Consider the following 13,226-nt stretch of genomic DNA (forward strand, 5'->3'; position numbering starts at 1 on the left):
AAGAAATTTTTTTAGTCAGAGGGTGGTGAATCTATGGAATTTGTTGCCACGGGCAGCAGTGGAGGCCAAGTCATTCGGTGTATTTAAGGCAGAGATTGATAGGTATCTGAGTAGCCAGGGCATCAAAAGTTATGGTGAGAAGGCGGGGGAGTGGGACTAAATAGGAGAAAATGGATCAGCTCATGATAAAATGGCGGAGCAGACTCGATGGGCTGAATGGCCTACTTCTGCTCCTTTGTCTTATTGCCTTATGGTCTTATGGCTACTGTTATAAATGCTCCCAATAGCATGCACCTCATATATCCTCTGACAACCAAGTCCTGCTCCTGGCCTTCATGTGTGGCTTAGCTACTAAGGCTGGCAGAACCGCTTCTACTGACAGGAGAAGGGGCGAAGGTGGGTTACTGATGCCCTAAAACCAGTTCCTTTGGGCAGATGGTTGGCAGCTTAACTAGAAGGAAAACTCTGACCTCAAACCTTTGCTGTGTTGTGGCTATACCCACTCATGTGGAAGGCCTAGGGAGCAAACACCCAGGGAAAAATCTGGAGCTGGAGTCCCTAAGGCAATGCTGACTGGCAACTCCTGTGATGCCTTTGGTACCAAACCATATTGTCTCTGCTGTTCCTTTGCGTTCATCAGATGTGCGGAGAGGGGGAGCTTGCAACATGGGAAACAGCTTGATATTAATATTGTACTGCCCAGGCTTGCGTGTCTAGTCATACTTTATTGATCCCGGGGGAAATTGGTTTTCGTTACAGTTGCATCATAAATAATAAATAGTCATAGAACCATAAATAGTTAAATAGTAATATGTAAATTATGCCAGTAAATTATGAAATAAGTCCAGGACCAGCCTATCGGCACAGGGTGACTGACCTTCCAAGGGAGGAGTTGTAAAGTTTGATGGCCGCAGGCAGGAATGACTTCCTATGACGCTCTGTGCTGCATCTTGGAGGAATGAGTCTCTGGCTGAATGTACTCCTGTGTCCACCCAGTACATTATGTAGGGGATGGGAGACATTGACCAAGATGGCATGCAATTTAGACAGCATCCTCTTTTCAGACACCACTGTGAGACAGTCCAGTTCCATCCCCACAATATCACTAGCCTTACGAATAAGTTTGTTGATTCTGTTGGTGTCTGCTACCCTCAGCCTGCTGCCCCTGCACACAACAGCAAACATGATAGTCCGGCCACCACAGACTCATAGAACATCCTCAGCATCGTCCAGCAGATGTTAAAGGACCTCAGTCTCCTTAGGAAATAGAGACGGCTCTGACCCTTCTTGTAGACAGCCTCAGTGTTCTTTGACCAGTCCAGTTTATTGTCAATTCGTATCCCCAGGTATTTGTAATCCTCCACCATGTCCACACTGACCCCCTGGATGGAAACAGGGGTCACCGGTACCTTAGTTCTCCTCAGGTCTACCACCAGCTCCTTAGTCTTCAGCTAGGAGGCAATATACATGATCAACTCTGACTGATGGAGGCCAAGAAGCCAAACTAACGCCCAATAAGTTGCTACAGGATATTTCAACTCTTATATTTGATACTGCTGCAAATGAAAACGAACAAGCTAGACACTTTCTTGACATCCTATCCAACCACATCACCATTTTCAGGGAGCTATAAGCTTGCATCCCAAATACTTCCAAAAATTAATGATTAAGCTCTCTGCTACTTACAGTTCAGCCAGTAATGGATGTCCTAAAATACATTATCTCACTCTTGCTTGGATAATTTCCATCTGCCACTGCTCTGCCCGACATCCAGCTGACCCACATCCTTCTGTATCCCTTGACATCAATTAATATCCCATTTGGACTCAGTGTTCCAGCTATTGCCCTCTCAATTCAGAATTGAATTGGCAGTTAGCAGCAGAAAGATCCTGCCCAACCCAACAGCGATATAAGGGATCTAATTTACTTAAATATGTAGATAATGTCTGATTTCTTCTAACCTTTATTACGGTTGTATACATGTTTGACATTTTACATTGGTTTATACAGACTGGTGTGACAGGTGCTGAAAAAGATTGTGAACTCAAAGCTTCTTACCAAACCAATTATTGCAAGACATGGTTATAATTCCCTTGGAATAAAATATGAATCAGGACAAGCAGAGAACATGCAGAGCAGGACAAACTGTTCGGGGAAATCATAGTACAGCTGTACAGGGAACATAAAATGAAACATTTATGCTTCAGTAAGGGTCCCACTTAAAGATATTGCACTCAGCAGCCAATTTTAGCCTCTAAGGAGAGTGGGAAATGTATTTATAGTCAAGCTGCCCTTGGTCTTGAACTTTAATGCATTGAACCTCTTTCAGGTTGCAACTCTTGAGGTCACATCCCCTTTCTATTCAAAGGCAGCAGGGTATGTTTCACTCACTCATGCCAAAGAAAAGCAGAAGGAGTAAATATTGCAGTTTCATAAGGACTGCAGACTTTTCCAACGGTGTAGGTGCAAGCAGATACCTCAGTTTATTTGCAGGCCGTTTCTTAGCTGTACAGCAACAGAAAGGGATCCTGCTTCCTAAATGCACATCTGATATGCAGCACACCATGCACATTAGCTTGAAGCTTGACACCATCCAGTACAAGGCAGCCCATTTTTGATTGATACCCCTTCCACAAGCATCCAATCCCTCCACCATCGACGAACAATTGCAGCAGTGTGTACTATCTACAAGATGCACTGCAACAATGCACCGAAGTTCCTAAGGCTGCACCTTCCTTACGCACAACCACTACCATCTAGAAGGACGAGAACAGCAGAGACCTGGGAACACCACCACTTGGAAAACCCCTGTCCAAGTCATTCACCATCCTGACTTGGAAACATATCGCTGTTCCTTCATTGTCGCTGGGTCAAAATCATGGAATTCACCCCACTTCCCCCAACAGCACAGTGGGTGTACCTACACCTTAGGGACAGCAGCGGTTCAAGAAGGCAACTCATCACCTTCTCAAGAGAACTAGGGATGGGCAATTCCCGGACCTCCTGTCCCATGATCCTCTCATATCCCTTTTGCCTATCACCTGTCCAGCTCTTGGCTCCATCCCTCCCCCTCCTGTCTTCTCCTATCATTTTGGATCTCCCCCTCCAACTTTCAAATCCCTTACTCACTCTTCCTTCAGTTAGTCCTGACGAAGGGTCTCGGCCTGAAACGTCGACTGCACCTCTTCCTAGAGATGCTGCCTGGCCTGCTGCGTTCACCAGCAACTTTGATGTGTGTTGCTTGAATTTCCAGCATCTGCAGAATTCTTGTTGTTTGAGCAATAAATGCTGGCTGAGCTGGCAATGCCCACTTCCCGTAAATGAATAAATAAAAAAATTAGTGCCAGACATCCTAAAGTGGTTATGATTATCTACATTCTGTGGTTGTCTTCAGTGCTATCTGAAATGTCGTGGTATTTCAAATACAAAGACTGAAATAAAAGCTAATTGTTGTCAATATGGTTCATGAATCTGGTGCATAACACATGAACTATAGAAACCATAATAACATCTGAATGATAATGAAGTCCAATGACTAGCTGAAACAATAGAACTAGGTCTGAACCTATTTCTTTATGCTGTTCATCCATTCACATTTGCTGTGTCACATGACATGGGCAATCATGGTCTTTCCATGACCATGATTGGTCTTGGCAATGTTTTCTACAGGAGTGGTTTGCCATTACCTTCTCCTGGGCAGTGTCTTTAGAAGATGGGTGACCCCAGCCATGATCAATATAGCACATAGAATAGCACAGCACAGCACAGGCCCTTCGGCCCACGATGTTGTGCCGACCCTCAAACCCTGCCTCCCATATATTCTTCAGAGATTGTCTACCTGGCGTCAGTGGTTGCATAACCAGACTAGTGGAGTGAAGGAGCGCCTTTCACCTCCCTTGGTAGCGACGTACTTCTACTCCACCACATGCTATACAAGCCTTATTACCAGCTACATGGGAAGTAGCTGAGAAGTAGAAACAGGATTAAAAAAAAAGCGAGGAACAAGAGAGGAGAGAACCCAGACAAGCCCTGCTTGGCTTTGTATATCACAAATAGTTAATCTGATTGCAATACCAGTAAATAAACCACAATTTCATACTTTCCAACAGTTACAAACATAACATGCTGAAGCTCAGTGGGGAGACTGCAGTTGCCTTGAAGGATCAGCTTCAGCAGCTCTGGGTCTTCACAGTCTAGCATGGGTTTGGGCTGGCTAGTAGGCACCCTAAAGAGAGGATAGAACTGATGGGAGGATGAATACTGCAATATTAAAGAGGCAAAAGGTTTGTGCTTCACAAACACCAGGACTCTGCAGGGTGGTAATCTGCAATTCCAGTAATGTGTTGGGGGACGAACTGATTGCTCTGACACCTTTTGACTGTAAGTACCAGAATCATTATGGGTTTACATAACAACCGACCGAACCTGCATGAAGTATAACTCTGACTTTGCAAGGTAGAAAATGGAACTCCTACCCTGAGTGTCCAGACATTGGGAGGTTTCTCTTGCGCTACATTGAATATCAGATGCTGTGCTGTGGCAAGATTCAGAAATGTGCTAATGAAATTCCCCATGTGAAATAAGGTAGTCTCCAACCTGTGATACAATTCTGTGTAAAGTTGTTAATGGACCCTAAGCTCCTTCACCTAGATGTTATTTTATTTTATTTAGAGATAAAGTACAAAACAGACCCTTCCGCCCCTTTGAGCCACATCACCCAGCAGCCCCTGATTTAATCCTTGCCTAATCACGGGACAATTTACAATAACCTTTGGACTATGTGAGGAAACTGGAGGACCTGGAGAAAACATGCATTCCATGGGGAGGATGTACAAACTCCTTACAGAGGACGCTGGAATTAAACTCCTAACTCCGACGCCCCAAACTGTAATAACATTGTGCTAACCGCTACACGACTATGGCCTCCATTTTCTGGCAGATTTCCCATTGCATTCCCATTCCCATTCCCAAGGTGGATGCTTCCCTGGTGTCATGGATTCTTGATTACCTGACTGGCAGACCACAGTACGTGTGCTTGCAACACTGTGTGTCTGACAGAGTGATCAGCAGCACTGGGGCTCCACAGGGGACTGTCTTGTCTCCCTTTCTCTTCACCATTTACACCTCGGACTTCAACTACCGCACGGAGTCTTGTCATCTTCAGAAGTTTTCGGATGACTCTGCCATAGTTGGATGCATCAGCAAGGGAGATGAGGCTGAGTACAGGGCTACGGTAGGAAACTTTGTCACATGGTGTGAGCAGAATTATCTGCAGCTTAATATGAAAAAGACTAAGGAGTTGGTGGTAGACCTAAGGAGAGCTAAGGTACCGGTGACCCCTGTTTCCATCCAGGGGGTCAGCGTGGACATGGTGGAGGATTACAAATACCTGGGGATACAAATTGACAATAAACTGGACTGGTCAAAGAACACTGAGGCTGTCTACAAGAAGGGTCAGAGCCGTCTCTATTTCCTGAGGAGACTGAGGTCCTTTAACATCTGCCGAACGATGCTGAGGATGTTCTACGAGTCTGTGGTGGCCAGTGCAATCATGTTTGCTGTTGTGTGCTGAGGCAGCAGGCTGAGGGTAGCAGACACCAACAGAATCAACAAACTCATTCGTAAGGCTAGTGATATTGTGGGGATGGAACTGGACTCTCTCACGGTGGTGTCTGAAAAGAGGATGCTGTCTAAGTTGCATGCCATCTTGGACAATGTCTCCCATCCACTACATAATGTACTGGGTGGGCACAGGAGTACATTCAGCCAGAGACTCATTCCACCGAGATGCAACACAGAGCATCATAGGAAGTCATTCCTGCCTGTGGCCATCAACCTTTACAACTCCTCCCTTGGAGGGTCAGACACCCTGAGCCAATAGGCTGGTCCTGGACTTATTTCATAATTTATTGGCATAATTTACATATTACTATTTAACTATTTATGGTTCTATTACTATTTATTATTTATGGAGCAACTGTAACGAAAACCAGTTTCCCCCGGGATCAGTAAAGTATGACTAGACACCAAACACCTCATCGTCTTTCTTCTGTTACATATTCTATAAAAGTGAACTTTTCAGTGCTCAGCAGTATCTAAGCTCTATTCTGAAATAATTTCTCTCCAAATAGTAGTATCATATTTAATACCATCCACTATGCAGAGATTATTTTAGAACCTAGAAAATGAGAAGATCAATACAGCCATTCCCAATTTTTGGAGCTTTGTGATGGAGCTCTCTCTCCATTTCTATATGCCATCCACCAGAATTACTGGTAACTCACGCCTCATTTCCCTGTACTGTACCTGTAGATCCTCCCTCTAAGTATTCTCTAAATCAGTGTCCAAACTGGTATAGCGAGTATCAAATCACGTGATGGAATTTATTCACTTTCTCTGCCTCCCTTTGTTACTTAGCCAAAATACTATATTTGGTTACACAAGAGGAAGTACTATACTCTACAATAGTCTTAGGACATACAGTATATATAGCCAGGGTGCCTAAGACTTTTGCACAGTACTATAGTTTTATGTATTGCACTGTACAACTGCCACAAGAAATAACAAATTTCACGATATACATGAGTGATGATAAACCTGATTCTGATATTCAAAGATTCAAAGTACATTTATTATCAAAGAATGTATAAATTACCCAACCTTGAGAAACTTGAAAGAACCCAAATAAAATAAAATGAAGACCAACACCCGATTCGCAGGGAAAGAGGAAAAGAAGCAGAAATCACGCAAACAATAGAAGTGAGCAGCATCAATAGCATTCTTAACCAAATTGAGTCCTTGGATCCAAATCCCCAGAGCAGCCCTGAGCAGGCCCAAAGCCTTGGCATCAGTTAATCATATTTGCGGGGCAAGTTGTCGCAAAGTTTGCAGAAATGAAGCAGTCTCACAGACTCAGTGGTGCGGAGAGAGAAGCCCCCAGTCTATCTGAGCCGATGTTTAAATTGTCCGATACGGCTCTCTATTGTTGACTGAGAGTGGGAAGGGGATAGGGAGAGGGGTATCATGGTTGGGAAAAAATGAAGAGAGAGGGGAGGGAGCAGGAAGCACCAGAGAGGTATTCTCTAATGATCAATAAACCAGTTGTTTGGAATCAAATGACCTTGCCAGCTGTCTCAGGCTGGGTGTGTCTGTACGCATACCACCCCCAGCCCTGGCACTCTGTCTCTGCCACCTGTCCCACACCGCTCCTGCGGAACTCCACCCTCACCATTCCCAACATCCTTTGCTCTTGCCAGATCTACAAACTCACTCTCCACTTCATGTTGACAAATACAGTACTGTGCACAGTCTTAGGCATCCTAGCTATATTTATATGCTCAAAACCTTTGCACCATACTGTATAATATAGTAAGGGGGAGCAGTTTCAAGTACGGAGTGCTTATGCTACTTGCAGCTTGTAACTTACGATACGTTATGGAAAGAGGAGAATGTAGAATGGTTTGGGGAGAATTAGGTGAGGATATTATCTGCATTGTCATTTTTCCCATGACAGTAGAAACACACACAGTTGTTCCAATAAATGACAAGCACCAGCTGCACCAAGAGCATAACACCATGCAAACACATCCTCCCCCCTCCCCTCGTTCACTGTTAGTTAGATGCTGCTCCCTGTGTTTTTGCACCACCTTATCTTGCAAAATAAATAGAGATGGACTGTAGATGGAAACAGACAGAAAAGAAGACAAACAGACGGAAAGATACGGAGAAAGAGGGTCTGTGTCAATGAGCAATGCACAATTTAGTTACACGCCTATTATAGTTGATTGGCTGTGAGTACAAGTTGACGGGGATTTACAGTAGAGCTCAGTGGATGAGGGGAAGGTTGCACTGTTCCAATTGATATAGAATTTAGGTCAATGAATGATGGGCGTTTTGGAAACTGAGGTCTGAATACAGCAGCACAACCAAAAGAATGAGGCATTCTTTGGCCATGACTGCACAGGTGAAGCATCAAATTTCTTGCAACACTTATTACGCTGGCATCCTTAGTCAGTTAATTCTATTGCAATGAGTTTGTCAGTAGGATCTCCTGAGCCCCTATGAATAGAATACATCTTTCCACCTCTTCAAATGCTCAATGCACTCGGAATAACTGCTTAGCATTTTAATATCTGAAAGATGGTACCACTGACAGTATCGTCACTCCTGTAGTTCTTCACTGATACAACAGCATTTATATTTTAGGTTCAAATTTCGGGAGTGGCTTTTGACGAAGCAGAAAAGCATGCTAACATATGAAAATATTGTCGAAGATGCCTACTGTTGTCAGATGCCTTGAAATTCTGATAAAGACAATCTTTATATTGTGCTAAGGAATGAAATTTCACTGGGCAGATTCAAAGACATATTGGGAAATATAGGCAAGGAGTTCGATGCTCTATGTAGCACGTCCTGAATTTATAACCTTCTGATTTAGAGTTTGGATTATTCTGGCCCAGTCCTCAAAGATTTCCTGAGCTAATTAATTGAGAGGCTGTTTATGTTTATTAGTAAATAACATTTGTAGAAATATCTTACTGGATACATCTGTTCACAGTAAAGCCATTTTAAAAGCTTACATTACCTGTCCAGATGTAATCAGAACTGAAGCCAAAGCCAAATCCATGTGAAATCACAAGTGGTCGTAAGGAATTTTGCAGCTCTGGTTTAACGTACAGGAAAGCACAACCCTTTGGACTACAGAACCATTTGTGGCAGTTGGATGTATAATAATCAACATCTAGAGAACTAAGATGCAAAATTATTATTGATTAAATCAAACTGACTGCAATGCAATTATGACAAAGATGTAGTAGTGTAGCAGTTCTGGTGTTGTATAGATTGTTAGTTTAAGTGGCTACCTTATTAGTCTTGTTAAAGAGGTGAGGGGACTGACATGAGCAATATTTATACACAAGTGCATTTAAACACAAGAGGCTTCTAATTAGTATATCTTAAGTTATCAGTATGGATTTACTTGCCTGAGTTTCAAATCCATTACACCAAGTGAATGTGCTCCATCAATTAGTAATCTTGTACCCCTAATAAATATAATAGATTTTATGTCAAATAATTGATAATAATTCAATCTGAATTACTTTTTATATTTAATAAGGAGACTGGCAGAATGATGGAGTGAAATTACATATTGAGAAGGGAATTGTGTTGGGATTATACAGAGAGTTTTCCCATAATACCGAAAATAAAAGTTACAAAATTGAAAATGTACAACCTGAAGACATGCAAAATGACACCCAGTTGTGGGCCTTTTAGCGGCCTTTAGAAATTCAGACTGAACTCCATCTGTCAATTCTCAGCTCAGCTCTGCATTCTATCAATGCCCCATTATAACCGATAACAACCTTCTGCACTATCCAAAACTCCACCAACCATCCACAAACTTGCTAACCCACCCTTCTACTTCTTCATCCAAGTCATTTATAAACATCACAAAAAGCAGGGGTTCCCAGAACAGATCCCCGTGGAACACCACTAGTAACCCACCTACAAGCATAATATGTTCCATCTATAACCACCCTCTGTCTCCCAACACAACTCTGAATCCACGCAGCCATGTTTCCCTGGATCTCATGCCTCCTGACTTTCTGAATGAGCTACCATAGGGAACCTTTATCAAATGCCAAACTAAAATCCATACACACTACAGCCACTGCTCTACCTTCATAATTTGTTCTGACATTCCTTGAAGAATTCAGTCCGGCCTGTGAGGCATGATCTGCCCTTCACAAAACCATACTGACCATCCCTAATCAGCCTATGCTTCTCCAAATTCTTGTAAATCCTGTTTCTAAGAATCCTCTCTCATAATTTACCCACTACAGATGTAAGACTCACTGGTCTTTAAAACCCAGGATTATCCCTGTAATCTTTCTTGAACAAAGGAATAACATTTGCCACCCTGGTACTACTCCTATGTCCATTGAGGATACACAAGTCATCGCCAAAGGTACGGTAATCCCTTCCCTCGCTTCCCATAGTAATCTGGGCTTGTCTGGCTCCTCTTGCCAACCTGTCCAGAACAACTGTTTTTTAACTATAGATGGTCTGTGGCTTATGCAAGGGTTCCTTTCCTGAAAACTACCCTTAAGCCAATTTCTCTGGAAGTCGTAAACATCTGTTTTTTATACCTGCACATACTGTAACTCTGCATATACACTTGCTATAATTCTTTCATTTCATTGAATAGTTCCCCATTAAAAAAAAAGTTAAAGTCTTTCCTGAGCCTTGTGGCCCATCAGGCCAGTGCTTATGCCGGTTTCTGTGGCGTGAAGCGACTAAGAGTACGAGACTTCCCCCTGGATGTGGCGCCAGTCTATTGTGAGGTTAACCCCCAGCATTTGCCGGTACCCATTTTCAGCTGGGTGGACTGGAGCAGTGTGTGGTTAAGTGCCTTGCTCAAACACACAACATGCTGCCTTGGCCGAGACTCAAATCCACGACCTTCAGATCGTGAGCCCAATGCCCTAACTACTTGGCCACGTGCCACACACATCCATACCTACTCATAATTAAACTCATTGAATTTATACTGCATTGAGCCATTAATGAATCCTAGAAAACAATTTAATACTGTAACACCCTGGGAAAGGGTTCACTGTTAATGTAATGGTTTTTCTGTAGCAGCAGTGTTTGGGTTATGGCTAGAGATAATGGGGGCTTTGGATTGTGCGCAGTCCAATGAAGGGAGTGTTTTTTTCTTCTTGTGTGCCTGCGACCAAGGTGATCTGGGTCTTTTATTTGGCAGAAGATGAAGAGAGAAGATGCCAGAAAGGAGCGGTCGTAGACACCAGAAGGGAGTGGACTTGGAGTGGGGCCAGGAGTCGACGAAGCCCGGGGAAATCGATGGAGGATTGGAGAAAGGCAAACCGTGAGCTCCAACTTGTGCACATTAGACTGTTTCATTAAAATGGGCCCTTTTCTTTTTGTTTTACTTTACTAACCCTTTAGTCAAATGAAGAATTGTAAAGCTAAATCGTTTAATTGCATATGGTGCACTGTCAGTTATTTCGTGGTACTGATTTGTAACAGGGGAACGGATCACACAGCATCCACACAAACAGGAGGTTTTGCACCTCAATCTCACACGTTTGGTGGGGCCAGAGATTGCCTTCCCTAGACTTACACTGCCAACAGAACCGGAGGGTTACAATACTACTACTTGTAAAACGCCTTAACATGTACGAGAGAACTTGTCTGTTGCTGTAACCTGGTGAGTGCATGTATGCTATAGCCCTGAACCCATTGTATGAAGAGTTGGTTCATTCATTATATGCCATGTCGTATGATGTAGGTGATCATAGTCTTTCCATGACTATGATTGTTCTTGGCAAACTTTTCTATAGAAGCAGTTTACCATTGCCTTCTTCTGGACAGTGTCTTTACAAGATGGGTGACCCCAGGCATTATCAATACCCTTCAGAGATTCGCCTGGCATCAGTGATCGCATAACCAGGAGCTGTGATATCCACCACCTGCTCCCATGGCTTCATATGGCACTGATCGTGGGGCTAAGTAGGTGCTGCACCTTGTCCAAGGGAGATCTGCAGGGTAACAGAGGGAAGAAGCACCTTACACCTCCCTTGGTAGAGATGTATCTCCACCCCACTTGCCCATCAAGTGTAGACTGGTGTGGAAGACAACCAGAAATTTGTTTAGAATAGTGATATTATACATTCTATGTGGTTTATTAAAACTTTGTAATATATGTAATTCACCATTGATGTGGTAATGGTTAATGCGTTAAACAGCTTAGGTTTTTTTTTATATAATGACAGGAAGTGGTATGATCATGAGTATCAATGGAGATATTCCAATGACAATGACAACCTTTGGACTGTGACTGAGAGCAGTAGCAATGGCTATAAACTGAAAAGATACTCCCACATCTCTTCTTGCCACGAATGCAGACCAGCAAAAGGGATGTGAAAACAATGATTTCCTTTGAGATTTGTTTGCTTCTTGAATCAAGTGAGTAGAATCAGGTTTAATATCACAGGCATATATTGTGAAATTTGTTAACTTTGCGGTAGCATTACAATGCAATACATGATAATATAGTAAAAAAAATCTATGAATTACTATATATTCAATAGTTAAATTAAACAAGTAGTGCAAAAAAATAGAAATAAAGTGTAGTGAGGTAGTGTTCATGGGTTTAATGTCCATTCAGACATCGGACAGCAGAGGGGAAGAAGCTGTTCCTGAATCGTTGAGTATGTCCCTACAGGCTCCTGCACCTCCTTACCGATGGTGACAAGGAGAAGAGAATATTTCCGGAGTGGTGGAGGTCCTTGATGATGGATGCCGCCTTTTTGAGGCACCGCTCCTTGAACATATCTTGGATATTACAGCAGTATCCATGATGGAACTTACTAACTTTGCAACTCTCTGCAGCTTACTTCAATCCTGTGCAGTAGTCCACCCTCCACCCAACCACCCCCCACACCAGATGGTGATGCTGCCAGTTAGAATGCTCTCCACGGTAAATCTGTAGAAACTTGTGAGTGTCTTTGGTGACAAACCAAATCTCCTCAAATTTCTAATGAAATATAGCTGCTGTCTTGCCTTCTTTATAGCTGCATCAGTATGTTGGGACCAGGTTAGGTCCTCAGAGATCTTGACACCGAGGAACTTGAAGTTGCTCACTCTTTTCACTTCTCATCCCTCTATGAGGACTGGTGTGTGTTCCCTCATCTTACCCTTTCTGAAGTCCACAATCAGCTCTTTGGTCAAGCAGTAACTGTATGAGTGGTTTTAAGATTTGTTGATTATTGTCATTGCCAGGGTTTCTGCTGACAAAACTGCTATGAGAGATGTTTACTTTAACAAAGCAAGCTGTTTTAGATAGTAAGACGTAGCAGCAGAATTAGGACAGTTGGCCCATTGAGTCTGCTCCACCCTACCACCATGGCTGATTTTTTATCCCTCTCAACCCCATTCCCCTCCCTTTTCTCCATAACCTTTGCCACCCTGACCAATCAAGAAACTATCAACCTCCAATTTAAATAGATCCAATGACTTGGCCTCCACTGCCGTCTGTGAAAATGAACTTCACAGATTCGCCACCCTCTGGCTAAAGAAATTCCTTCTCATCTCTGTTCTAAATAGACATCCTTCTACTCTGAGGTTTGGCCCTCTGGTACTAGACTCTCCCACCATAGGAAACATCCTTTCGTGGCCTTTCAATATTCAATAGGTTTCAATGA

The 13,226-nt window shown here is 43.0% G+C and overlaps 1 protein-coding gene across 6 annotated transcripts in view; it reads right to left on the minus strand.

Annotated features, from left to right (window-relative positions):
• Positions 1 to 13,226, minus strand: part of LOC134342520 (uncharacterized) — a 137,293-nt gene that overhangs the window by 48,614 nt on the left and 75,453 nt on the right. For all 6 annotated transcript variants that reach the window (XR_010017038.1, XM_063040766.1, XM_063040764.1 and 3 more), the window contains 2 exons: positions 8,982 to 9,041; positions 8,585 to 8,748 (listed from right to left, as the gene is read on the minus strand). Coding sequence is in view for 5 of the 6 variants with exons in the window: in XM_063040766.1 (XP_062896836.1) it covers positions 8,585 to 8,748; positions 8,982 to 9,041 (224 nt within the window). In the remaining variant the exon portion in view is untranslated. The remainder of the gene's footprint in view (positions 1 to 8,584; positions 8,749 to 8,981; positions 9,042 to 13,226) is intronic.

Source organism: Mobula hypostoma, chromosome 2, assembly GCF_963921235.1.
Source record: "Mobula hypostoma chromosome 2, sMobHyp1.1, whole genome shotgun sequence".
In the NCBI taxonomy this organism is placed as follows: Eukaryota; Metazoa; Chordata; class Chondrichthyes; order Myliobatiformes; family Myliobatidae; genus Mobula; species Mobula hypostoma.